General features: G+C 34.5%; 1 protein-coding gene across 2 annotated transcripts; it reads left to right on the top strand.

Annotated features, from left to right (window-relative positions):
- Positions 1-585: 585 nt before the first annotated feature.
- LOC128983285 (regulator of telomere elongation helicase 1 homolog) lies at positions 586-25,650 on the top strand. Of its 2 annotated transcripts, none has more exons than XM_054402525.1 (17): positions 586-698; positions 2,418-2,628; positions 4,937-5,112; positions 6,205-6,459; positions 8,071-8,184; positions 11,938-12,159; positions 14,714-14,902; positions 15,001-15,119; positions 15,536-15,677; positions 17,608-17,672; positions 18,087-18,249; positions 18,539-18,796; positions 19,595-19,834; positions 21,444-21,659; positions 24,376-24,567; positions 24,685-24,829; positions 25,400-25,650. In XM_054402525.1, exons 1-17 carry the CDS (start codon positions 675-677, stop codon positions 25,480-25,482), a joined length of 2,814 nt encoding a protein of 937 aa, XP_054258500.1. In that variant the 5' UTR covers positions 586-674; the 3' UTR covers positions 25,483-25,650. The 2 variants fall into 2 exon arrangements, with proteins under 2 accessions (XP_054258500.1, XP_054258499.1); XM_054402524.1 differs by lacking the exon at positions 586-698 and adding an exon at positions 715-1,021.
- Positions 25,651-27,799: the final 2,149 nt, after the last annotated feature.

Here is a 27,799-nt window from a genome sequence, read left to right as displayed (position 1 = left end):
GTATGTTTTATCTATGACACTACTTTTTAAGGTCGATTCACACACATCAGTCCAGTCACAGTTCCGTTACAGTCCAGTTACAGTCCAGTCACAGTTGCATCCGCAATTTCTCAGTCAATTGTCCGTCAGTTGGTTTCAGTCAGTCTTCCGTCTCTAAAATTCACAGTAATTTATAGTCAAAATTTTAAAGTTATAAACCTATATTCTATCAAATTATCATTGTCCATCTTGTTGATTGTTACAAACAGTACTCAAAGTACAAACGCAACCATTTAAATAACAATAACACTATTTTCTAACCTCAAACAGTTCCGTCAGGCGTCCGAACAATCAAAAAGTATCGTTGGAAAGAAATCTTAAATTGACTGACGGATGCCAGCAGAGTGACTGACGGGACTGCAACGGATGAGTGTAGATAGCGCAATAGAAAATCCATCAAAGAATATTTTTGTTAACTGTGACGTGCCTGAAGTGACTTTACTGTGACGTGCCGTAACTGATGTGTGTGAATCGACCTTTATAGTGTATGTCGATAATCTGGGACCCCACGCACACACCACACCAGTCACATTTTCTCATTCTGCACCTTTTTTTGTGTGGCGAAGCGGGCGAAGGCGGGAACACGCATCTCAGATGTTCATGTTTAGTTCAGTTCAGCAGATCACAATGTTCGAATGTTCACTGTTCGTTCAATGAATGTAGGTTAGGTAGGATCGGTGTATTTTGGGGTTAGGCCCTAGTGATTTAGTCAAATTTGTCAATATTAATATTATCCATTTAAAAATTTACAACTTCCAACTCGCCCAAAACGCACTTCCTTCCTTAATGTTATTTAATGATCTTTCCTTATTAGATAATGTAAACTTTCTAGTTTCTTAGAGTATTACATTAGCCTAGGCCTATAAGTAGGCTAATGGAAATGACTGAAATAACATTGAGGGATGTGCCTGTTAACTTCCCATTTCAACCTTACAAACTTCAGGAAGATTTCATGTCAAAAGTTATAGAATGTCTTCAAAAGGTGAGTTCGTCTGGAGTATTAGCCTACATTAAGAGGTTGGACAAATTCAAATCAGGATGTAGGCCTACAATCCGTTAACACACAATCAGATCTCAAGAGTTCAATATCTTTACTTATAACAGTTAGTGGTAACTTACAACATAGTTCTATAGTTGTACACATTTTATTGAGATTGTGCTTGTGCAACCACTGGGCGTAGCCAGGGATGGATGGGCTGCGCTAGTAAGGAAGACACATGTCAATGTTTACCAATAACAGTGCCACAATACGGCATTTCGCTAGTCCCCTTTATCTAGTTCTGGCGGATCTAAAACAGTCTCAAGGGAGGGGGGCGAACCTGGTGGCCGAAAAAATTGTGTAAACTAAGTCTCCCAAATGGCAGTTTTATACCATTTAACTTAAACTTATTTGTCCAAAGTTAGTGTGAGTGTGACAAATTATTTTAAGTAATTTGTATGCACTACTGTATTACATACAGTAAAAATATATATAAGTAGCCTAGGCCCAAGGGGGCATACATATATATATGTATGCCCAAGGGGGGGGGGGTGGGCGGTCGCCCCCTTACCTTAGCCCCCCTCTGGATCCGCCACAGATCTAGTTCCACTTTTTAATAAAATAAGCCTAAGCTACAACATGAAATAGGCCTTGGCTAAAACTTATTGGCTTCTCTTCATAGCCCATATACGTTTAGATAAACACACATAGCTGTATAACATAATGAGTTTTTATTGAGTGAGCCTTCTTTCAGGACTGATCATGAGAACGATTGTGTCAGTTTGAGATACGGAAAGTAAATTAAAAATAGCCTACGTCTTATAACACTTAAAACATATATATTTATACTGTTACTCACAAGACAGTAAATATACAAAAAAGATGGTAAGTGGTGATCAATTTCGATTGGACTTTCCGTAAATTTAATAACACGTAGCCTACAATGCTGATCAAGAAGTTATTTAGTTTGAGATAATGAATTTCACGTGGCATTCTCTTTTCAGGTCCACACTCATTATCAGTAGCATCATGCCAATGCATGTGGATAATCTGTTCAGACTAAGTTATGCAAAAGTTCAATGTTTATAAAGTTAAATTTTAGGGTGTAGCCTATATGTTACATTAATTATTTTAAAACTTCGAAGTAGCTTGTGCAATTTCAGCCAGAGATGTAATAAAACTTTCCCGACTTTGAATGATGACTTGAGAACTACAAAAACTTGTTTTACCATCTATAAGTTATAAATTGTATGACTTGATATTTTGTTTTTGTTTTAGTTAGCATGTAGATTAATTCAATAATGTGGTGTTTTATTTAGTTTTTTTTCAATGAGTGTGTATTTTTTATTTTTAGGCTATTTGATTTGTTTTGTATTAATTTCTACCTTTATTTTCCCAGGGTGTGAATGGAGTGCTGGAGAGTCCCACTGGCACGGGAAAGACTCTAAGCTTACTGTGCTCATCTCTCGCTTGGCTCCAATTAAAGAAGGCTCAGATTCAAGCTAATGCTCAAGGCTTACCTACTGACTCACAGTTGTCGTTTGCTAAAGTTTTACAGTCAGAACTTAAGAAAGTCAATGCAACTAAGGAGCCTGGTGAATCATCATGGGGTAGGTTATAACTATAATCCTCTATAAAATTAGTTTAGTGTGATCACAGTAGCCCAAGTTACCTATATTAAATGTGAGGTTTGCATTAACTGCATATTTTAATTGAAAATAAATTTTATATATTTTCATTCATTTAAAATCCAATACCTAAGTAAATAAAATTGTTAAGGCCAACTGATGTTGTAAACATAATAATAAATAATTTTGAACGTACCCTAATTGATCGGTGCGGATGCTTATATAGTGGTTTGGACGGGTCATAAATTTGGACAGATTACATAAATTGGACGAATGAAAAGGGGTCACCGAAATTTTACCCCCCTGGAATTTTACCCTCTGGGCAAAGCTGACGTCACTATGACGTAGTAACCTGAGCGCTCAAAAGTTTGTTCGCGGGCGGGATTATACCCCCGCGGATTTGGAAGTCTAATGAAAATAGACAGAGCGTGATTAATTAGATTAGCAATAAAAACTGGAATTTTACCCCCTGTCCATACAACTGAAGATGCACGGGCCGGATTTTTACCCCTGGAATTTTACCCTCTGGAATTTTACCCCTGGCCGGATATAGAAACTACTAAGAGTTATTGATTTTCTTATTTCTGTTTTTTTATTTAACTAAACATTTTATTAAAGAAGCCTCTTTACTTATTTGTTTTGTGATTACAACTAAGTAAACAGAATTCGCTGTTTAATTTTGATGTTCGGGATTTGCGTCTGGGGCCAACTGTTGATTAATAAGTATGTAAAATAAACTGAGTTGATGATAACTGAATCTGTTCAGTAACAATCTATAAAACAATGAAACTGAATCTCATTTAAATGATGATTGGGTGAACATTCCATAAACGATTTCATTGTACCACCGTGAAACACAATGTATTTAGTTTCTGTAGTACAATAACACAAAACTAAAACATTGTTTTACCACGGTTGTATAATAAATCAGTAAAGAAATCTTCAAAACAATTACCATTCAGATGTTTGTTTATACGTCATATAAACCAACAGTTGGCTTCAAAGATCCAATCCTGATACCCAAATCTCAAAATTAAAATAAAATACCTGTTCGATTAGTTGATGCTACAAATAAATTAAGATAGGCTACTTAATAATAATAAAACTTTTACTATTATTAAACTAAAACTGAATGAAGATAATTAACCATTCTCACTAATTTATAAATCTGGCTAGGGGAGTAAAATTCCGTGGTTAAAAAATCGGGGGGTAAAATTCCGGCCCGTAAACTCTAGGTTTTTATAATTTGATGTGTTCTGATTAAATTCACAACTGTGAAAATATACGTTTAATTCCGCGTTTAATCCATCGAACTGATGTCGTGAAACTCAAAAATTCCAGAGGGATAAAAATCCCATAAAAGGAACCGTAAAAAAACCAGTAAAATGCTGTAATGTGTATATATTTGTAGTCTGTTCCCACTTTTCAAAGGTCTTGCTTTGCCACTGAGTTCGACGGAAGTTGTAATTTTTCCACCAGCTTTGCTTGTTTCACATTTGTTTGGGAGTGTTTACCATGAATGTAACTCAGGCTAATTAGAGAAAGAAACAAGAACATAACAAATTAGGTTTATATTAAAGTATCTTCTCTTTTACAAAATTCCAATATCATTTAAACTTATCAACATAAAAATTAGTGCAGGTAGATGATGCAATTTTAAATAATTTTTTGCATTTTACCTTTAGGCTTTGAATCAAAACAATTATCCTAATTTGTTCATTAAATCACTTAAGTTGTTTTGCACTCAATGGTTAATTTACATTTTTTAATGGTTTTTGTGGTTTCTTTTAATCTCGGCTTATATGCGGTCTGGAAGAGACTGGATACAATACAGTCCACAAACTCGGACTGGAAGTTTGAGTTTTTAAAATACCAGGTTATTGGAGGAAAAGGGCAAAATATCTAATTCAACCTTTCTTTTTTTTGTTTAGGCCTACATTTATCTTTTTTTTTTGTTCAAGAAATGACTTGGACTTGACTTTCTTTCAAAATATTCTGCTGACTGATGGACAATCTTGATAGCTCTTCAGGTGTAAAATATGTGTGACTTATGTATCTCGGTCTTAATGCCTTCAATTACCGCTAGGTCCAAATAAAGTAAATGTTTAACTATTGAAGCTACCACCAGGTTTGAAATAACAATGGCGAAGAGTTATTTAGAAATGCTTTACTGGCCATCGCAGAAATCGACATTGCCAAGTTGTCAGGTACCGGTACTAAGTTTGCTTATTATAATTTGTTTGTTGTGAACTTGATCATTTGATCATTTGATCATATACAATTCGTTTAGGTGACAAACTGGGTATGACCAAGATCGTGTATGCCTCTCGTACTCATTCACAACTCGCTCAGGCTATGAAGGAGCTGAAGCGTACAAACTACAGACACATGAAGTCGGCCGTGCTCGGCTCTCGAGACCAGATGTGTCTTCATCCTGACTTGGCCGGGGAGACCGGACAGATGAAGGTTAGCGCACAATGTTCTCAACAATATAATTCAAAACTATTTTCCTCTATTATAATTTTATGTAAAATAAATAAGAATTTTATGCCAATGAAACTACATTTCTTCTAAAAAAACTTTAATTATGTTGTTCAACCTGCCTAGTATGCCTTAATTTATAGTGTCGAATATTTGTAGGCCTACTATTAATTTGGAGGTTTAATTTTTTTAGGCCCTACATGTAATATAAGTTAGCTTCATAAATATACAAGTCATAGACTGTCATAACACCTAATTTAGAAAAGAATAGTTTCATTGATTGGTGTTTATTTTTAATTTTGTAAATTATTTGGAATGATTTTTTTGATGATGAAGAATTTTGTCCAAATTTTTCTTTGTAGTTCCTCCATAAATTGCTATACCATAGGATATGCGAGAATTTATTATATAATTAGGCCTACTTACTTTTATCTTCTTACAAATAGATATTAAAAATGTCGAGGCGATATAAGATATATAAATACCCCCGCCGCAGCAAACCTGCAGACTTAGCTAATTTCCATTTGCCTGATTGGATTTACACTAAAATGTCCCCTTAAAAATATGACATCTATTCCCTATTTAATAGATTTAGTTTGACGAGTACTTAGGTTCGCTGCCCCTTTAACTCAAATATGAGTGTAGAATGGAGTGAGATGTGTGTAACTTTGTTACTAAGATCAAGATCATCTGTTTCATTACTCAGGATAATTTATTTAAAGCCCGATCAGGGCAGCTGGGTCCAGGAGCGAACCATCAAAAATCAAAAAGCTACTGACTTTTCTAAGTATCGAACCGGTATCCTTTCGATTGTTATACGAGCACTATAACCACTCAGCTACCCAACCAGCTTGGGTATGTGGTTCACAATTAAAATCAAACCTTGGTTATTCAGTTTAAACTCCTTAAAAATGCATTGAAAATAGTGAGTAGACCTAGATTATTTGTCATTAACAAAATGCCTCCACATTAAACTTACTCATACCACACTAAACTCAATACCAACAGGACTAGCAGGAAACTGGCTCATTTATTTATGCTTTAAACATTTAGCTATCATAATCGTTATCACTTTAGGTGGCTATGTGTCGGATGAAAGTTAGCGCTCGTTCTTGTCACTACTACAACAATTTGGAGTCTCGGAAGCATGATCAGAACAACTTCCCCACCGAGGTTGCCGATATTGAGGACTTGGTGAAGTTTGGCCACAAGACACAGTGCTGCCCCTACTACATGTCTCGTGAAATGATGTCGTCTGCCGATATTGTGTTTATGCCGTACAATTATCTGCTTCACCCTCAGACGAGACGGCAACAACGACTGACTTTGGATGTGAGTAAAAGTCATCAGATGTCTATAGGCTTTTGTATTATGTTCCCTGGACAGGCATCCACAGTCACTGATTGTAGATTTGGCTTCTGGGATTGTCTGTGTCAAAAACAACGTTCCCATTCACCGACGTTTCGGCCTTGATGGAGGTTGGCTTGACTTCCGCACAGTTGCTGTCGTGTTACGACAACTGTGCGGAATGCAAATCACCCTGAAGATTGCACACATCGAGGCCAAAGCTTCAGTGGATGGAAGTGTTGCTTCAATCCGAAGATCATGAATCTATTGTAGAATGTTGTTTCTAAACTTGATAACAAGTTAATTTACACGTAGACACTCAGTAATAAGATCCTAGGCCTATACAAGGCCACTCAGTATTAAGTGTCTTTAGTTAAATCCAACAGCAATCCCTTATTGTCACTAAGGTAAACACTATTTGATATTCCTCTTGAGTGTCCTAATATTGAATTTTGTCTATAATAAGTTGTAATTTAATTAAATAGATACATTTTAATTGTATGTATGGTCTACATCACACATTTGATGTACTAGCTTTGAAAATTGTGTGTTAATTTGTGCATTTCATGTATTTTCTTCAGTAAAGTGAGCCTGCTGTTAAATATATCCACCATAAAATCCTTTAAAACTTCTGGCCCAAAGTCATCTTTTCAATTAAAAAAAAAAAGTCATAAGTATAATTATTGTGCTAACATTTACAACTATTTAGGAGTGTGCGATGCAGCCTTTTTTTATTCGATTTGATGCATCGATGTGATTAAACATTCAAGGAACTTAAATCCGATGCAGCACGGCGTGATCTTTCAAAATTATTTACAACTTGTAATACTGTAATGGATCATTTACCTTAAAAAAGGTTAAAGTAAACAAATGTCCAAAATAAAATGTTTTATGAACAAGAGGATAGTTGCTGACCTAACCTCCTGCTGATGGACACCGCTAATTTTATAATTGGTCAAAGAAAATCCAGACTTCACTAACAATTAGAACTGTACCAAAGCAATTGTTATTATTATTGACATAAATTAAGTCAAATTGAGTTTATTTAAAACATGATGTAACTTTATTTCCACTTTTACATTGCTGGCTTTCAATACTTTGGGTTCATTCTAAGGATCAGGACAAAAAAAAAATGGATAATCAGTGTTTAGGCCTATTGTCTATTGAATGGATACATGTTATTACATGATATATTTGTAATAAATATTTGTGAAATAAAGAATAAAAATACAGTTATGTATAAAAGTGTTACACTTACAAAAACCAAAGAGATCAGTGATTATGCCTACCAAAAAGTTAAAATTTATTAAGTAAACGTAAACCTTAAAAATGAACTCTGTGTAATAAAACATTATTAGATAAATTAATTGTAAAATAAATACATTGGTAAAAATAGTCTAAAACTCATTATAAATTAGATTTACATATGCATCGATGTATCGGTTTTTCCGATGCAATCGGTACAAGTGTCAATGCATCGGTATTTCAATGCATGCTAAATCGAATCGCAATTTGATGAATCTAATGGAAATTTCAGTGCATTTTTGATGAATCGCACACCACTACAACTATTATAATGATTTTTTATGTTGGCAGAATTCAGCAGTTATCCTAGACGAAGCTCACAACGTAGAGAAGATATGTGAAGAGTCAGCTTCTGTTCAGATAAGCAGTACGGACATTGCTCTTTGTATTGCGGAAGTCACACAGGTATTTGTCGTTTAATCCTAAGTTTATCAAAGCAGCTTGCCACTATATACTGTCATGTATTTTTTAACAAATTTCAGTTCCCCTTGAGGTATTTTATAAATGTTAAATATTTTCAGTTCAAAAAAAAAAAAAAAAAAAAAAAAAAAAAAAACTCAACCAAGATTATCCTCAATATTATCCTGGGCCACAAAAAAATATCAGTGTAATGAAAGAAGCATTCAATATTTTGAAATCATCCCCCAGTAGGCCTACAAGAATTTTTTTCCAGACCATCATGTGTTATTTTTTTTAAACGACAAAATTTAAAAAAAATATATTGGTAAGACCAATAATTTACAACTCTTGGTCTTTAAAAACAATTCTAAACACGGCTGTGAACCATCTCACAAGCCCTGGTGGAATATTTGCAAACTTATAAAAAGTACAATTAAATTCGATAGCAAAGTTACCAACAAGGTTTTTATACGATTGTTGGTAGATCAACTTGTGTTAAACTTGCAATGTTATTTATCAACTGTCGTTGTGAAGAAAAAAATAAAATTCTTTGGCCCTTAAAACTACTTGAAATGAATGGACCTTAAAATCCAACCTTAAAACTACAGTAATTTTACTATTATGCTACTAACAACAAAATAATTTGTTATATTCAAAGATATATCTTTTTTAGTGTAACTTTTAACTTGTTAAACCTCTTTGTTGTACTTGCAAGACCTAATAGTGTTGTTAAGTGAATTTAAACTGAAAGGATGAATGAGGCAAATAAGTAAAATAATACAGAAAAACACAAATACAAGTTTTGCTATATACAACTGTTCTGATATTATGATATATTTATGTTGAATTTAGCGCCTAAACTGAATTACTACCTGGCAGTCAGTAGCCGCGGTCATGTGACTGACAGTAGGGCCGAGTGTAGACAAAGTTAAATTAGTTATGATTATGTCCGGACATAGCAGCACAATTACACTCAATTTGGGCAGACTCTGCTATCGTGATTTGGGAGACTTAAAATTCACAGCTATACAAAGCAGTGTAGCAGTGTAAATTGCAAAAGGCGGCTTGCGCTAGCTGGAATAAAAGCGTGATTGACTTGATTCGGTCTCTATGTGATCTTTGATCGCAATTAGTGATGGTCGGATCCGGATATCGGATTACCGGATCCGCCGGATCCGAGCTAGATCCGGCACCGGATCGGATCCAAAAAATTCCGGATCTTGGGCTGGATCCGGTTTTCATGGATCCGATTTTTTTTACTAACACAAAGCTGTCTGTATCCATGTAAATGACCGATTTTTTCCCCGATTTTTTACTCAATGTCACAGTGCTGTATATTACGACGTCAATAACCTCTATAGTTAGGCAATGTCACAGTACTGTATATTACGACGCCAATAACCTCTATGGTTGTGCAATGTCACAGTACTGTATATTACGACATCAATAACCTGTATGGCTGGGCAATGTCACAGTACTGTACAGTATATTACGACGTCAATAACCTGTATGGTTAGGCAATGTCACAATATTGTGTATTACGACGTCAATAACCTCTATGGTTGGTCAATGTCACAGTACTGTACAGTATATTACGACGTCAATAACCTCTATGGTTGGGCAATGTCACAATATTGTATATTACGACGTCAATAACCTCTATGGTTGTGCAATGTCACAGTACTGTATATTACGACATCAATAACCTGTATGGTTAGGCAATGTCACAATATTGTATATTACGACATCAATAACCTCTATGGTTGTGCAATGTCACAGTACTGTATATTACGACATCAATAACCTGTATGGTTAGGCAATGTCACAATATTGTATATTACGACGTCAATAACCTCTATGGTTGTGCAATGTCACAGTACTGTATATTACGACATCAATATCCTGTATGGCTGGGCAATGTCACAGTACTGTACAGTATATTACGACGTCAATAACCTGTATGGTTAGGCAATGTCACAATATTGTATATTACGATGTCATTAACCTCTATGTTTGTGCAATGTCGCAGTACTGTATATTACGACATCAATAACCTGTATGGTTAGGCAATGTCACAGTACTGTATATTACGACGTCAATAACCTGTATGGTTAGTCAATGTTAGTACTGTGACATTGCCCAACCATAGAGGTTATTGACATCGCAATATACAGTACTGTGACATTGCCTAACCATACAGGTTATTGACGTCGTAATATACAGTACTGTGACATTGCCTAACCATACAGGTTATTGACGTCGTAATATACAGTACTGTGACATTGCCCAACTAATATCATCAACTAACAGTTTTATTTTAAGATTTGGAAAAGTTTTAGTGTCTCCAAAAAATGAGGGATTATGGGCTCAATTGGAGATTACTCTATATATAAGATATATTAACCTTTAAACTTTACCAATTTAATTTTAAACATGATTTAAATTTTCATTCTGTTAATTACGTTTTTTTAACAAGCCCTTATCTGCCTGTATCTGGATCCGGATCCGAAGATCCGAAGATCCGGATCCGAATTTTTCAAGATCCGGATCCGGTACCGACATTTTCTTGGATCCGCCAATCACTAATCGCAATGCAATTATATCCCTTCGACAAAATTAAAATTTTCACCAGCTAGCTAGCTTTAATTAATATCAACAAGCGACGCGGAGCAGAAGCTTACCCAACAAACAAGTCTACTTGCACAGATAGAAAGAGAATGGTTCCCAGCTCATAGCATTCACTATGACCCCGTTAACGTATCACAGGCCTGAGAATAGTACGTTCTGATTGGACGACTGTCGTCAGCCGACCAAGGGTTTCGCATGGGGATTTGAACTTGAAATTGTTCAAATTCAGTACATCGAGTAAACATTGTCCAAAAGGAACTCATTACGAGTTTGAATGACAGGCCATCGTTTTGATGTGGTACACGAAGATAAAAGAAAACGAATCTAAAATCATGCCGCTCACCACAACCAAAATTTTGAAGGCTGCTATACCCTTAGAGTCCTTCACAAAGTAAACCCACATCAAACCAATAAATGCAACAAACTGGTCCTAAGGAATTCTGATTTTGCTCACCAGTTGGTACTTGAAACAAAGTTCCTCTCTGGTTTAAATTTAAGAAGGTAAAATAGTTATTCTACTTACCTTAATTTTAATTTTCTTTTTGGCTGTTTTATTTTTTCTTTAATCTGTACTCAATCACATAACCTCAAAATTCAATTATTTTTAAACTGTTCATATTTGTTTATTTTTCTCTCTGCTTGAAAACGTTAGTATTAAACTAAAATTAGCACTGGTTCATGTTTCATTTTTCATAATTCTCTCAACAAATCGCCAAGAAAAATATAAGTATTAAATATGTATACAATTAAAAAAAGTGTACTCCAATTTTTTTAATTGAACATATTTTAGAAAACACACATTTGATAAGACAGCAAATATATCTGTGGATCTTGAATTCTGAGCGAAATACAACCTGCAGCCAACACTCTATATATTTTGGCATAAATAGGTTATAATCACATTAAATAGGTTACAGTTCCAGCACCTCATAACTACAAATCGAGCACTGGATGATTATAATATCCTTAAAATTTTAATAAAGTACACTAACCCTTAAGTAATAAAGTAAAATCTCAAAGTAATTTTTCTCCAACAAATTTGATAAAACTTTTTTATGTTATTCGTTTTAATTGGAACATTTTACAGACATTGTTATTTTGCTTATAGAGGTTCTCAATGACATATTGCAGGTTATGAAGAAGTTTGAGCAAGATCTCAACGACATGACGGATGATTCTCCCAAGGACTTCTCGTTGGAAGACTTGTGTGTTCTGAAGGCGATGTTCCTTTCATTGGAGAACGCTGTGGACGAGGTAGAACTCGATACAGTGAAAGATGGACCGGACAAAGGGAAGAAGACGGGGAAAACGTTCCCTGCCTCTTATATATTTGAACTGCTCTCGAAAGCTGAGGTGAGAGGATTTGATTCATAACTGCTCTTAATTTTTATTTGTAGGTTAAAACATTATGTTTGTGGCCCATGTGTTTTAATCAAATCATTGATTGGTCGTCAATATGTAGCAAAAATTATCAATGTAGCTGGAAAAACCTTGTTATTAAGTTTATCAATCAATGAACGCCAATGGCCGATATACCGAACCCATAACAACTAAAATAACTAAACTTCCACCTTCAACTATCTTTGTGAATATATAGTACCTAACTAAAAAAAATTCTAAATGCTAAACCTGATATTTGCTGCTATCTCGGGGTCAGGGTTTAAGCTGGGGAAATATTCTTGGAGGAAAAATGCTATAAGCTCCATAAGTCTTGTGGCAAAAAATCTTTGTAGCATTTTCCTCACATTTACAATAAATAATGTTTTCTGAAGAAAAAAAAAATTATCGTAGCTAGGGCCTTGCTTGGCTTAGTGCATCAGTGATGTTTTCTACAGTTGGTCAACCCGTAGAAAGCTACTTTAGGCTAATAATCCGTCTCAAAAACAATGACGGACATTTTGAGTGTGCTGGACATTTTGTCTGTCAGATTGACAAGAGCATTTAAGCGACCAACATTCAAAACTAGATGTTGTGAATTGTGGTATCGAAGAGACTAGAGTTCTATCTCTATTCGTTTTATCTATCAAATCGTAAAGCAAACAAGTGAACAGCTGAGAAAACGACTGAAAGAGATTTCGGTATTTCATCATATGGCTTCGTCTTTGAGCTTACAAATATTTTAGGCTAGACAAAATTGAAACTCAAAAAAGGAAAAAAATGAATACAGTGTTAAAATTAAGTGATTGGTGTTACTTTGTTTGTTAATAATTAGCTCAACTGCACTCTTCATTATATCTATGTGTCGCTTGTGTCATTAAAATAAAAAAAATATTACTGTACAGTTGGAATTATTTTGTTAATAAGAAAGTACTTATGTTGCCAACCAAACAGACGGTCAACATTGACCATTATTTAATAAGTGTTAGGTTTTGTTTAGCAGTATGTTATTTTTATTTATCCTACAGTCACCCAACCTCCTAATTGCTGCATATTTATACTTGGTCGTACGGTTTATACTTTGGCGCACATCAGGATTCCAACGAAACAACACAAAACAAAAACAGCGTGGTTCTATTATGCACGTAATCCGTGTACACTTGGAAATAGGTTGGCAACACTTAAATATAATAATACTATGAGCAGCTGATTGACTATTATAACTACGATTTAACCTATCATTTCGTGTTTATAGTTTCAGTATTTCTGAACTTTCTGGTATTTTCTTTAACACGTTTTTAAAACATTCCTAAGATCTTAATAAACAAGAAAATACCTTTAAAAGAATTTTTTTAGGCACGGAAACCACTTCAAATTACAAAAACGGAACTATTTTCTCAAGTCGCGGAGCACATTGCTTGCCGAGGAAAAAATAGCGGAGTGATATGGATTGGGGACTACTTTCTCTAGGGCACCTATTTTTGTTGCCAGCTGAACCTAAAAACGTGTTGTATAGTGTTTGAAAGACTAATTACTTATATGCTTTATAGTGACTGTAGGAAAAATATAATGTGTGACACGAGTGCAAAAGACCTTTGCTGCACTCGAGATCGTTCCTTACACATAAGGTTAACATTGCCAACAACACATAATTACCAACATTGCTCTAAACCGCCACAGATTAGAACTTTACAGTAAAAAACCAAGTTATACCGGCTCCAAATTTTACAACAAAATTCCAAATGAAATTAAATCGGCAAAAAGCATGGTCGAATTTAAGAGGGGTCTTAAAACATTTCTCATCAACAAGGTATTGTATTCCTTTGATGAACTTTAAATTTTTTAGAAGGAACATTCATTTGTAATTTGTATAAACTTATGTTAGATTTTAAGAACTTTGTATCCATAGAATATAACATTGTAATATAAAAACATTTAAGAGAATGACACTATTCATGTACTTTGTGCTTCAATGAATAAAGAAATATTGAATTGAATTGAATTGAATTGAATTGCTCTCGTGTGCAGCAAAGTGCCACTTTGCTCTCTAGTTACACAAATAACTATTTATGTTAACTTTAGTGTTGTGTATGTGGTACATATATGGAGGTCTACTATGATGTAATTTGAACAATAAAGCACTTTTTTCATTTCACAAAATAAAACAATATTTTTTTCTGTGTCATATTCATCCAAATGCAGTACATTGATTGTTTTTACAGCATTTGATTGTTGATTTGATTATATTCATGGCGATGATGCTCATATGAATGTTTTGATATTTGTCATAGACAATTAGTCGTTGACTGCAGTAACGTCAATGGACACGTAATGTTGAAATAAAGGCAATAAAGAAATAATGTCAATGGAAATATTATGTCCACGGAAAGTGAAAACTAATGATAGTTAACTTATGAAGATTTCGTTTTTGTAGGATCGGATAGTCCTAGTACTCACTAGTGTGGATGTTAATGATTTTGTCAAAAAATGAACTTTCTGACAATATATTACGCTTGTATTTTTTCCGCAGATTACTGCTGACAAGATTGCTGTCCTGGACAACAGTTTGTCCAACCTCGCATTATTCCTGACGACCACTAGCGACTCTGCTCTGTCTCGTAAAGGAGGGATGTTGCTCAAGTTTAGCGAGTTCCTCACGACGGTGTTCAACAGTGTTGGCGAAGGAGGCTGTGTCAAAAACTCTGATCTTTACTATAAGGTGAGATTCGACTTTGACTTTTATTCAAGTTAATCATATGAAGCCAAACTTGTGTTCCAGAGTTTATATTGTCTAATATTTTTAATAACATGTTCCAGGTTTACATTGAACCTGAAGTACCAAAGAAAAGCAAACCTGACGCATGGTCTAACACAAAAACAGTACAAAATTCTACAGCGAAAGTCATCAACTTTTGGTGCTTCAGTCCGGGTTTTGCGTAAGTAGAAATTTTTCTGTAATATCAAAAGTTGACTATTTAGTTTTGAGAACCATTTCTGTTTATATCCATTTACACATTTTAAAAGGTAAATAAACTAGCATAGCTGATAAAGGATTTTGTGGTGGATAGCAGGTTAACCTTACAGTGTTGCTAGGTTATGTGAGGTTAGATTATGCAGGCTATAGGTTAGGTGAGGTTAGATTATGCAGGCTATAAGTTAAGTGAGGTTAGATTTGCAGGCTATAGGTTAGGTGAGGTTAGATTATGCAGGCTATAGGTTAGGTGAGGTTAGATTATGCAGGCTACAGGTTAGGTGAGGTTAGATAATGCGGGCTATAGGTTAGGCGATGTTAGACACTGTTACTATAGGTTAGGGTAGGTTGGATTTTGTTGCTATAGGTTTTTTGTTCCAGGATGCGATCTCTACTGAAGCAAGGAGTTACAAGTATAATCCTAACCAGTGGGACTCTCTCCCCTCTCCACGCCACAATCACCGAACTTGGCATTCCGATACCAGTGCAACTGGAAAACCCTCACATCATCAAACCTTCTCAGGTAACTGACTGGCCTAGATTGATTTACAATTTGTCCTACCCAGTCTTACACATATTTATCCAAAAGAATGTATTTGTCCTCAACTGATCCACTGATCCTGATTTGTCTATCCACTTCCCCAAATTATTTTGTCTTCTTCATAGATTTTCATGCCTTTAGTTACTTTTCATCTTTCCTCTTTTGGGCGTTCTGAGGGTATTTTTCTTTTGGGGTTTTTGGTTTTCATCCCTATTTGTTGTCAAAGCTTTGTCTCCTCTCCTTATGCTCATCCAATATATCTGCTCTTTGCTTCAACACCAACATCTGCTGATGACTCAAATTTAATTTTATCAGCTGACTCATTGGAGGAGATGCAAATTTTTTCTTCTAATGAACTTAATAACATTGGAGACTACTTACATGATCATAACCTTATTTTAAATTCTAAAAAAACTAAGTTCATAACGTTTAAAACACAACAAAACCGAAAATCTTCAGATCCAACACTAGAATATAAATCACAAAACATCAACAGGGAAAGTAGTATAAATTTTCTAGGTTTAACGATTTAGGTTGAGCACCTAAATTGGGATGAGCATGTTAAAAAGATCCTGCTAAAGATTAATTCTGGAGTTTATGCTCTATCATAAATGTCTTTTTATTGCAATATAAACACTTTATGAATATATATTTTGCTCATGTACATTCCCATATCCAATTCGGCATAGCATTATACGGTTCAACAAAACAAAGAAATATGGACTCTATTTTAAAACAGCAAAAAAAAACTATCAGGATAATGCTCAAGCTTAAGGGGGATGATTCATGCAAACAACACTTTACACATCTAAAAAATTTTACAGTTTATGGACAATATATATATGAAGTTATTCTTATTGCTAGAAAACAAGATTTGAGTGAAAAACCGATTACAAGCCACAACTATAAGCTTAGGAAAAAAAGTGGGGTTGTTGAACCTCATAGGCTCAAGTTTTATGAAAAAAACCGTCCAATGCAGGCCAAAGATTTTTAAAATTTATGCCCAAAAATATAAAAAAAGAAACAGATTTTAATAAGTTTAAAAAATTACTCAAAGATTATATATTAAATTTAGCTATTTATTCTATGGGAGTTCTCCACCTCCCTGGCATAGGTAGCATTAAGTTATTTTAATTTTGTATTTCATTCTTGACTAGCTAAAGACTTGTTGTTATTATTTTACTTGTTAATATTTACTAATATCATTGTAATTGTATTTCTTTTTATTGACGCTATTCATTGTACCACCTTTGTACAAAAATATGAATAAAGAATATGAATATGAACATCTGATTTTTATGATTTACGTAAGCAGCCTAATTTATTTTCAAAATATCACTAGTTTTTTTTTCTCACCGCCTATTTCTTAAATCGATTTCAGGTACAGGAGAATTGAATAGATTATAGCCTTTTTAGTGTGAATAGGGAAATGCTTTAACGATTAATTTTATTTGAGAAATACATTATTCTGCTGAAAGACTCTGCTTTGTTTTAATGTGGAATAATTTACTAAACTTATTACAAAACAAGCAGTAAGGTATTATATCTAGTGGAGTATGGAATGTAATGATAAAAATTAAATATGGAATGTAGCAATTTTAGTAATTATTTTTGTTTTTTTATCAGGATTTATTGCAAAATATCAACAAATTTCAAATTCAGTAATTAATTTGGTTTATAAACTCATGTACAAGATTTGGATGTTTTCTTTCTCCCCTAACTGTAAATTTTTGCTTGCTTTAAACTCTGTCAAGACTTCTAAATTGATCAATCCTTTGCTTTATTTCAAGTGCTATGCTTTTTAAAATAATATTAGCTTTTCTTCCGATTGATCATTAACGATTGATGTATTGAACTCATGTTAAAATAGCTGATTTATCACCCCTGTAACAAATTTAATTTGTTTCATCAGGTGTGCATTAACGTCCTGAGCAAAGGTCCTACTGGCGAAAAACTCCTCTCCACTTACGTAAACAGGTATGTCATACTCTTTGTTTGTTTTCACTCGTGCACTCGTACGATAGCTTCATTAAAAAAAGTCGTCACTACCTGTTCATTTTGGAACTGTTCAACGTAAAAATATTGTTGTTTTCCCTTATTGTTTAGGGCCATCCTGAAGTACTGCAGATATTATGTTAAGTTTTGAAACATGTAACCAATTTACTTTGTGTTTTTTTTTTTAGTTTGGACCAAAAAGGTGAGAAAGTCTACAGTACAAATATGATTAATCCTTTAGAAGATATAATTTTCATTCTCCCTGCTACTTATTTACAACTTCTCACTTTAGATAGGATTACACACTTCCCCACACCATTTTCTTATAAGAAAAGTTGTGAATTTAAAAGTAGGCAACTCTTATTTGTTTTTAAACGTGTTTTTCAATTGTTTCAGAGAGAACCCCAAGTATCTAGGAGACCTTGGGAGGATTGTAAACAACTTCTGCCGAATTGTACCAGGTGGAATCCTTATGTTCTTTCCCTCCTATCCAGTTATGCAGAAGACGATCAGTCACTGGCAAGAGACAGGACTTTGGTCACAGATAAACGCACAGAAGGTTGGTAAACATTCATTTGTTTTACTGTAAACTTGCTCCACTAGAATAGTGAAACGGCGGTGTGGCTCGACGATACCCGTGATTATTATTTTGTTACCAACACTTCGGATGACTGGGTTTCGGATAGTCGACACTACTGTTTATGACGTCTAGAGCCTAATCATATTGGAAAAAAATATATTTTTGAATCTTGTACCACCCTGGATTGTACCTGTTCTTTAAGCCGGCTATGCAAATTTTACTTGAAACAATAATCCCTAGTAGAAAAAATGACTTTTCTTGTCCCCAGAACTTATTTGTGGAGCCACAGAGACGGGAGAGCTTAGCGGAAGTGATGAAGGACTACTCGGCTGCGTTGGAGACAGAGGGATCGCGCGGCGCAGTGTTCCTGGCCGTACTGCGGGGGAAGGTGTCCGAGGGGATGGACTTTGCGGACTCACATTGTCGTGCAGTTATCATCACAGGACTGCCGTATCCTCCGTTCAGAGATCCGCGTGTTGTGCTTAAACAAGAGTACATGAACAACCTGCGGAGATCCAACGATAAGGTCTGTTTAACGTGCTAACCCACTTGGTTAAAAGAAAACAATGCTTATATACGTTTCAGTACTTATTCTGTGATGTGATCACTCATTTTTAAACAATTTATCTTTCACTACCCAATTGGTTAAAATGCACTTCAGTTAAGGTGTTATGAGTATCCTTCAAGATATTCAAATCTAAATTATGTGAATGGTTGATAAATAATCCTTTCTATGGCATCCATGAATTTCTAAAAACAAAAGTTGATATTGAATTTTGATGTGTACCTACATGATCCATATTCTCTAGATATGTTGTATTTTAATTAACTAAGTATTTTGTAAAACTTTGTATTTTATTTGTTAATTTGGAATATTTTGTATGTGTTTTGACTATGTCTATTCCTTTGTACAAAGAAAGGTCAATGGCAATAAAACTCTTGATTCTTGATTCTATACAAAATTGGTAATGGTAGTTCCTTTTGAATTTGGACTAATAAATTATTCCTATAAGGATTCCGTATTCAGAATTAAGGTTTGATGATTTAAGTGAACATAGGTAGGGTCGCCATCTTAGGTTTAGCTCAGTAGAACAGAATAATGAATTTTTAAATTAATGATTTATTAATGATTAATGATTACAATAATTCAATTATAAATAATTTTCTCAGGGAAGGGAACTCGGCTGACTCGAAAGACCTTCAAATATTTATTAACACTAAATAACATGCCTATTATTAAAAGTCAAACACTCCGCCACCTCACAGAAAGTCTTTATGCTAAAACATTCTATTTTCCGCATAATAACCAACACTGTTCGTCCAGGGACTGTCAGGCAAAGAGTGGTACGAGTTGGAAGCTACGAGAGCAGTCAACCAGGCCGTGGGGCGACTGATCCGTCACGGGAGCGACTTTGGCTGTCTGCTACTCTGTGACTGTCGCTTCGAGTCACAAAACATCACCAATGCTCTCTCCGCTTGGGTGCGACCTCACATCGTCAAGAGTTTGGAGTTCGGACCCGTCTATGGAAGAGTCTCCAAGTTCTTTAAAGCCATGGGGGTCAATGTAAGCCTATTGTTCATGAATTTAGAGTTACGTCAATATAGAACTGAGGGTGCATTTTATGTATGAGTTATTTATTTTTGTGAATAAATAGGTTTTAAATAAGTAGGTTTACAACCTACGGCCGAGTAGTTTATTCGGCCCGCAGAGCTCTACTGAGGAATACAAATTTTTATATGATGATACACACTGATGATTGTCAAATTCGGGTCAACACTCGTGAACATATCTTACGGTCTCGCCATGAAGGCCTGTATATTGTGGTCTAGGCGATACTGCATCATTCGCAATCACAGCAACACCAACCATAAGTATATTGGCGGTCTCGGCAATACCCTGATCGTCTCCCACGATTGTGGCAACACTCGTGAACATATCATGATGTTTTGGCAATACTGTAATCGTCACTCATGATTAAGGCAACACTCTTTATATTGTGCTGTCTCGGCAATACTGCAATCTTCAAGACAACAATCGCGAGCATATTTTGATGGCCTTGGCAATACAATGATCGTCTCCCGCGATAGTGACTGCACTATAAACATCTCTTGTGGTATTAGTAATATTGTGACCATATACAGTGATCGTATTTATGATGTTTAAAGAGAACCAATGACATCAATCCTAAAGATTGGGACAACAAATTTGAACTCTGATTGAGCTGGCCTTGAAGTGGAAATTGAAAAATTAGCTCTAAAAAATCACTGTTAATTTTGGTTTTACACTCCTTGTAAACTCAATGTCAAGTATTCTTATCGCCAATACAATTAAATGTTAATCTTGTAAACTTTGTTTTAGCCTACATTGAAAAGAAACGTGTTTTCATCAGTCCTACTTAAAAACTCCTATTACTTAAGAAATATAATATCATAATATATTTCATAATATATATTATATATTTAAGTTGATATACTGCTCAATAAATATCAACTTTCTTAAGATTTGGAATAATCATAAGAAATCTAATAATTACGTTATGACAAATTATAAACATGACATAGAAAAGTAAAGAATTTTAGTTAGTGAACATGTAATATATAGAAACTAAATAAAAATCAGCAAGAAAATCTCAAAAATCACTGCTGAGTTCTCGATTAAAGTTATTTGGAGGGGGCTACCTTTCTGCACTGAAATGTTAACAGTCCGGCACTCATTTCCTCCACAAACTTACAATGCCGCCCTTGGGTAGAAAGGTGGGAAACCACTGTGTAGACTACAACTGTGCTGTGGTCTAAAGACTTGCTATAGGCCTAAGTCATTAGGCAAACTAGTGGTAAGTATAAGACAGCGTTAGTGGCCAACTTCAATAAGCAATCTCTACCACCAGAATATAGTGTTCTGAATTCAAATGCTCTTCAATAAAGATACTTTTATAAACTCATACCAATACATCTTAAGTTCACAGTAATGGATTTGTGGTAAAACAAATAAACTGTGCGAGCAATCTTCCAACTGTGCTATGTTTAGTTTTTATTTACCATAACCAAGCAATGAAATAGGGTTTTATGATTTGATTCGGGTATCGCTTATGTTTTACAAAATTTCTGATTACGACCATCTCTATATAGGTTATATTATAAGATTAATTAATCCCTCCGCAATTTAATTTCAGCCACCTCTCAAACCCATCCAATCAGGAGCGAGCTTTGATTTTGTGGATTCTAAAGTAAGAGCTAAGCAAGCCAATAAAGAAGCAGAACAAAAGGAAAATGAAGATGCGTCCATGAAAAAGTTTTTGGAAAATGTTGTACGGACGACACAACCTAAAGCTTCGTCAGCCCCCTCCCCTGCTGGTCTTCTGGATGCTCTTAGTATGCCGTCGTCACAGGTACAGTTATTTGAATGTGTCCAAAATGTGTTTACCAGACTCATATGGCAATCCCCTACTCGACTTTGTCTCGCACGGGAACAACCACACTCGCCCGGTAAACACCTATTTTGAGGACTAGTAACGTAACATACTATTAAAAAACTTTAAAAAACTGTTTTTGAAATAAAAAAAAAACATTAAAATAAATTATTCTTCTGACACTAACATAAACAAGAATGAAAAATATTAAATAAATTAAAATAAAAAAACATTTGGAATAGTAATCAATATTTATTTGTCTAAAATAAATATCAATATGAAACTACTATATTGTACGTTGTTCCAGCATTAGTATTATCATAGATCATAAATGTTATGATTTATGATTATAACATAACATCATTTTTTTTGCTATTGCGGTTCAGAATATGATCGGTAGTTTCATCAGTGTTAGTGGTGATCTGTTAGCTCCAGCTTGTATGTAACCTAAGGTACAAAGAATGGAACTCAATATTAAAAATTTTGAAAGTTTTTAATCCAATCTCGTAACTTGCCAATCAAATCTTGAAACCGAAACTTTTCCAAAGTATTGATGGTTTTGAGATTTGTGGATTCGGTTTTGACTTTTGATACATCACTATTTTAGTGGTCAGTCAAGATGCCAGTAAATATGTGTACATTAGTTTATAGTTATTTATAGTAAGAATTTTGGTTATATTTATGATAAACTCAATTTTATTTTTTGTTGTATTGAATTGGCAAGTTTTGTTTATTTTGCTTGAACAATCTTTTATATATATATATCAAAAAAAATTTGGTTTTTCTTTTCCGAGTTTGTTTGGCTCTTCTACCTGACCCATTTTCATGATTAAGGTCTCAAATTGAAGAGATGCATGCACAGATTTTACAACAAGCATGAGCATATATTTGTCTACTACAGTCCCTCTCGGCTTATACATGAAATTTTCTCCCCATGTATTTCTTGTTAGAGTTAGGCCTAAGTTTGATTTTTCTTTTCCGAGTTCCTTTGGCTCTTCTACCCGGCCAATTTTCATGATTGAGGTCTCAAATTGAAGGTATGCATTCACAGATTTTACATCAAGCTTTGGCATATATTTATCTAGCCTACAGTCCCACTCGGCTTATGCGTAAACGAAATTTGTTCCTCGTGTATTTCTTATGGGAGTTAAATTTGGTTTTTCTTTTCCGAGTTCATTTGGCTCTTCTACCCGACCGATTTTAGTGATTGAGGTCTCAAATTGAAGGTATGCATGCAAAGATTTCACATTAGGCTTCGACATACATTCATCTACAGTCCCACTCGGCTTATACGTAAACAAAATTTGCTCCCCTTGTATTTCTTATGGGGGAGTTAAAAAAAATTCTTAAATTATAGACCTTGATTTGAGCTATTGATCGTTTGAATCAGTTAAGTTCAAGATACTGTTTTACTCCATCAAAAATCATCAATTTTATTATTTTTCGAACATGATATTTTACAAATAGTAATATATTTATTTTGAGCCCCGGTTTGAAATAATCTATATAATTAATACGCTACATGAAACTTTGTCGGTTGAACTCCTCCGCCATTTCTTAACCGATTTTATCCATTGACGTCTCATTGGAAAGAGCGTGTTGCGTAGATTTGCAAACTGGCCTTACATTTTTGAGAAAGTCCCTAGGGCTCTGCCCCAGTGGCTTTGAAAGTTCCCATGTTATCCTTATGAAGAACATAATTGGTTACATTTGCTGATATTTATTTTTAAATTCAATGCGCATTGAGTACATTTATTTGCCGTAATAGGCTTAACTCATCACAGTCAGCACCTGACCCTGGACAATCTCAACTATTAGATTACAAATGCGCCCTAACACTACCCCAAAACGACTTTTCGTTCACAATTGGCCCTCTATCAATGACCTGTGTTGCATGTACAGCGAGGCATTTTGAGAAGGAGAAAACCGGCCGGAATGCTTTAGGTTTATCAATAACGAAGATAAACATGGTCTGAGTTACACACCGGTAATCTTTGAGTTGACTCTTTTAAACTCATTGTAAATATGACTGTTATTCGTTTTGAAATAACGCAATTTCTCGAATTCGAGCAACATGCACACTAGTTTAAAAATAATTTGTAACCAGATAAAATCAGAAAAACCCAAATGGTTGTTAGTTACATTTTTCATTCAACTTTTTTGGGGAGTTGATTTAATAAATCTAAAAATTTGTCTTTTCGTAATGTACGTAAAAAATAAGTAAATTTCAATAATCATTGCTGCGTAGTTTAGTGGTTATAGTGCTCATTTAACAAATAGTTCGCTAGTTGGATCATTGAAAAAATCAGTTTGACAGTTTGTAATCGGCCCCAGTTGTATCCTTGATCTTTGGGCTTTGATGCTCTTGTCTAAAGAATCACTTGATCTTAGTCAGTAACAAAGCCACCAAAGGCATTTCACTTATCCCACATTCATTGCCATCCACATTTAGGCAGAAATACGCCGTAGGAAGGTTGAATGGGTTTCCATTGAGTAGAGTCACTCAGTGTATGGTTAAGCGTGATCCTCATATAAAAACTATATCTATTCTGGTGTACAGCTTTTACCAAGAATACAAAACAAAATATAATTTGTTTTTAATTTCTAGTTCCTAAATTTTTAACCAAGCATAACTTATCCTCCTCATATCACTTTTGTAGTATTCACTATAAATTAATATGATTTTTCTTTGTAGAGAACCTTTGCGGATATAAAAAAGGCTGTGTATAACAACCCAGACGAAGTGACAGATTCTTATGTAGAACCTGCTCCGAAAAAGCGCAAACTAAAGATTCAGCCGCTTAAGTTTGACTCAACAAACTCGGAAGGTTCTGATGCAGCTTCCAATCAGCAACGGACCAAGAGCACAGCTGAGTACCTCCGAAAGGTAAGTTTAAAAAAAAAATCTGTTCTTTCTTCCTGTAAAGAGTTCCTAAACCCAGTGACATTTTCCTCCAAAAATCTAGCTTAACTTAAACTTTATGTGTCTTTGCATTTTTTACAGGTTAAAAGTAGTCTCAAGGACGAAGAATTTAAGATTTTCAAAGAAACCGTCAAAAACTATAGTTCCAACAGTGCAAACTACGACAGCACCGTTTTAAACCTTCGTAAAGTATTCTCAGATTCCTCAACAAAGGACTTGTTCATTGGTAAGATGAAAATCAATTTAGATTCTTTAAGTGCTGCGTCAATTTTTCCTAAACCTTGTTTTAAACATATTTAACAAGTTATTCCGATTGAAATATTTACATAATTCAATAATTCATCAAATAATTTAACATATTCTTTACATAAAGACAGATCAACTCATGAATTTACACAGATGAATCACAGATCACAAGATGAATTTATGTAGTTTGTAAATAAATGTAATATAAAAATTGTCTACTTGCAACTGAATCTAGAAACTTGAATTCATAAACAAAAAAGTTCATCAAATTGTATTGTCTATTATTAATAGATACTAGATTTCACTTTCTAAATGCTTAAAAATAGTGTTTAGAGAAGTTAATTTTTTTAAATTTTCCCAGGGGAGGACTCCTGTCCCCTTTCTTCCTCCTGGTGAGTATGCCCCCGGTATCCCCCCCACCCCTTGATGAAGGGCTACCTTCGACACTGTTATAGAGTAGGGTATATTTAGAGATTAGCAACTTTCATGATGAAAATCTATACATTCGACTACCTTCCACACTATGTTATGATTTAAACATTTTTTTCAGAGTTTAAGAGGTTTATCAAGGGTGAAGACGTCAGCAACTTTGAAGATCTGTGTTGCAAAATGTTTGGTTCATCTTCGCTATGATTCAGCGGTACGAGATACAACTTTAGTTTTGAGATTCCTAAACTCAAACTGATCTCTGTGATAAGTTTCACTGTGGTAAAATGTTAAGTTTGTATTATATTCTACTCCTTGACTTATTTATTTTCATACTTTTGATAGTTAATCTCGATGTACATATTAAACTTATTATGGTTGAAATGAAAAATAGTTTTCTTTCATCCTTTTTGCTTAAAAGTGTAACATAAACCTCATTAAAGAGGGCTTTGTAAAAGAAATGAAGTGGTTGACATTTTTGGAGTTCCATTTTAGTGTTTTTAATGTAAAGAAGAATTCTAAAATAGGAGCATACCATTTGTTCAACAAATAACTACCTATGTCATCAACTTGACTGTCATTATTTTATTAAATAGATAAATACAACAAAGCACTTTGTCGATAAGTGTTTTTTCTGCTGCAATATGTTGGCTGTCATGTAAAATTAATAAATTTCACTATGCTATTCAGGGAAACCACTTGACTGTCAATTTATCTGAGCTGTGAAGCTATGTTTTGCTGTCTGAAAACTTGCTTGACAAGGGCAATGCTAGGAAGCACTTGAGTTGAATGTGCTTCCACAGATTGGTAACCAAGCAACCACCTCACCGTTACAAGCCATTACTCCCTATTAAAAACCACAACAAAATGGTTAAACAATTTGACAAGAAGCTAAAACTAAACCCTCTACTGCAGGGAAAAACTTAATTTATCATGATCAAACTTGAACGAGTGTTGTTACTGGTAAACTATTTGCCAGTTGCTTACACTACTTTACCTACAGCCTGACAATTAAATTGGTAAACAGCTGATTAGATGAAGTTCAAAGCATTATAATTTTACTTCTTCTCTTCTCTCTCAATCTTTGAACCTCATTGGTCTGTTACTCCTGTTATGTAAAACTATGCTGTTATGAAAGTAAACAATGCTGTTATGAAACTTTCAATTCTAAGTACTGAACTGAATACTAAAATGGCTACTTAAAAAGCGCTTGTAGGTAAAAATTTTACCTACATCAGTATTTTATGTAAACAACCTATAACATATTTCAATGATTGCATAAATAATCTGTCTTTAAATTTACATTTAGAATTTTAAATTTAAAAAAAAATAAAAATACAAACTTACATCAATATACAGTAGAACCTGTAATATCCGGCCTCGGAATATCCGAAATATTTCCCACAGCTATACACGTAGTCTCCGGTTTATCTGTTTTCTGTTCATATACATTAAAAAAAAGAGACTTAAACACTGTACTTTTAACCAATCACAGTTGTTATTAGATACAAATTATGGGCATTATTGTTTTAGTAATGTTATCCGGTCAGGGGCTCGGTCCCACACGTAGGTCGGATATGATATGAGGGGTTTTTCTGTACTATTTTTTTAAGCTCTACAACATGGTTTAGAGAAACTAGCTGTTACCCACGGGCTTTACCCCGTTTGACTTCATAAGTATTAATACAATTATTTATTGGTTAAGTTAAGCTGAAATAAACAAAACAGAATACAGTAATACAAACAAATATGTACAGCTGAGGTATTTTTAACATTAGGTATATGGAAAGTTCCCTTTACGAAGGAATTACGACCTTAAAGTGTAATTTATGAAATATTGGATAGTTTTGCGCAAGGTTTCTCGTCATGACGAACATTATAAGTATATGGTTTATGGAGGTGTGACTTATACTTTTCTCAAAAGTTCAAAGAGAATTTAGATGGTAGTAGCCTACCATAGATGAAACATGTTTAGTCTATGGTAATGAAGAGCTCATTCTTCCCGTATGGGGACAAAACGAAAAGAGTGAATAAGACGTAAGAATGAGCTGGTAAGGTGACCAGATTACAGTAGTACTTTAGTTGTTGGCGCATGGAGAACTGATACTAGATCAAGCAACCATGGATGTTCAGTGTCTTGCTGCGAGAAGATCATTTTGAGAATATCCGAGGCCTTGGCGCAGATGTGGTGAATGTGTGGCCCAAAGGCAAATGACAAGTCTATCTGACATTTTCAATATCCAGAGAATATCGATTTATGCCAACATTTATCAACTTATTCTTGGTGGGATTCACCTTCAAATCTTTCACAAACCTCAACTGAAAACATCAGTAAGATCCTCCTCCTGCAAGGACTCAAATTCATGGAGGGATGCAGCTTCCAAAAAAGTTTTATTTCCTCAGAAGAACAGAAGATATCAGAAATATTTTGAAGGTTTTCATGTTAAATATGCAAAAAATCCATATTAACCTCATATAACGGCATAAAAGCCAGTTTCCATGATCTAATCAAGGCAGTTAGTAA

Source organism: Macrosteles quadrilineatus, unplaced genomic scaffold (genome assembly GCF_028750875.1).
Source record: "Macrosteles quadrilineatus isolate MER2022 unplaced genomic scaffold, UCM_ALF_1.0 Scaffold_1__1_contigs__length_201487025, whole genome shotgun sequence".
Classification (NCBI taxonomy): Eukaryota; Metazoa; Arthropoda; class Insecta; order Hemiptera; family Cicadellidae; genus Macrosteles; species Macrosteles quadrilineatus.
This window is presented reverse-complemented; position numbering and strand designations above follow the sequence as displayed.

Excerpts from the sequence above, each read along its gene's own strand:
- LOC128983285 (XM_054402524.1), top strand. The coding sequence starts at position 914 with ATGGAAATGACTGAAATAACATTGAGGGATGTGCCTGTTAACTTCCCA. Across the intron at positions 8,185-11,937 it reads GTATTGCGGAAGTCACACAG|GTTATGAAGAAGTTTGAGCA; the intron begins GTATTTGTCGTT and ends GACATATTGCAG. Across the intron at positions 18,797-19,594 it reads TGCGGAGATCCAACGATAAG|GGACTGTCAGGCAAAGAGTG; the intron begins GTCTGTTTAACG and ends CTGTTCGTCCAG.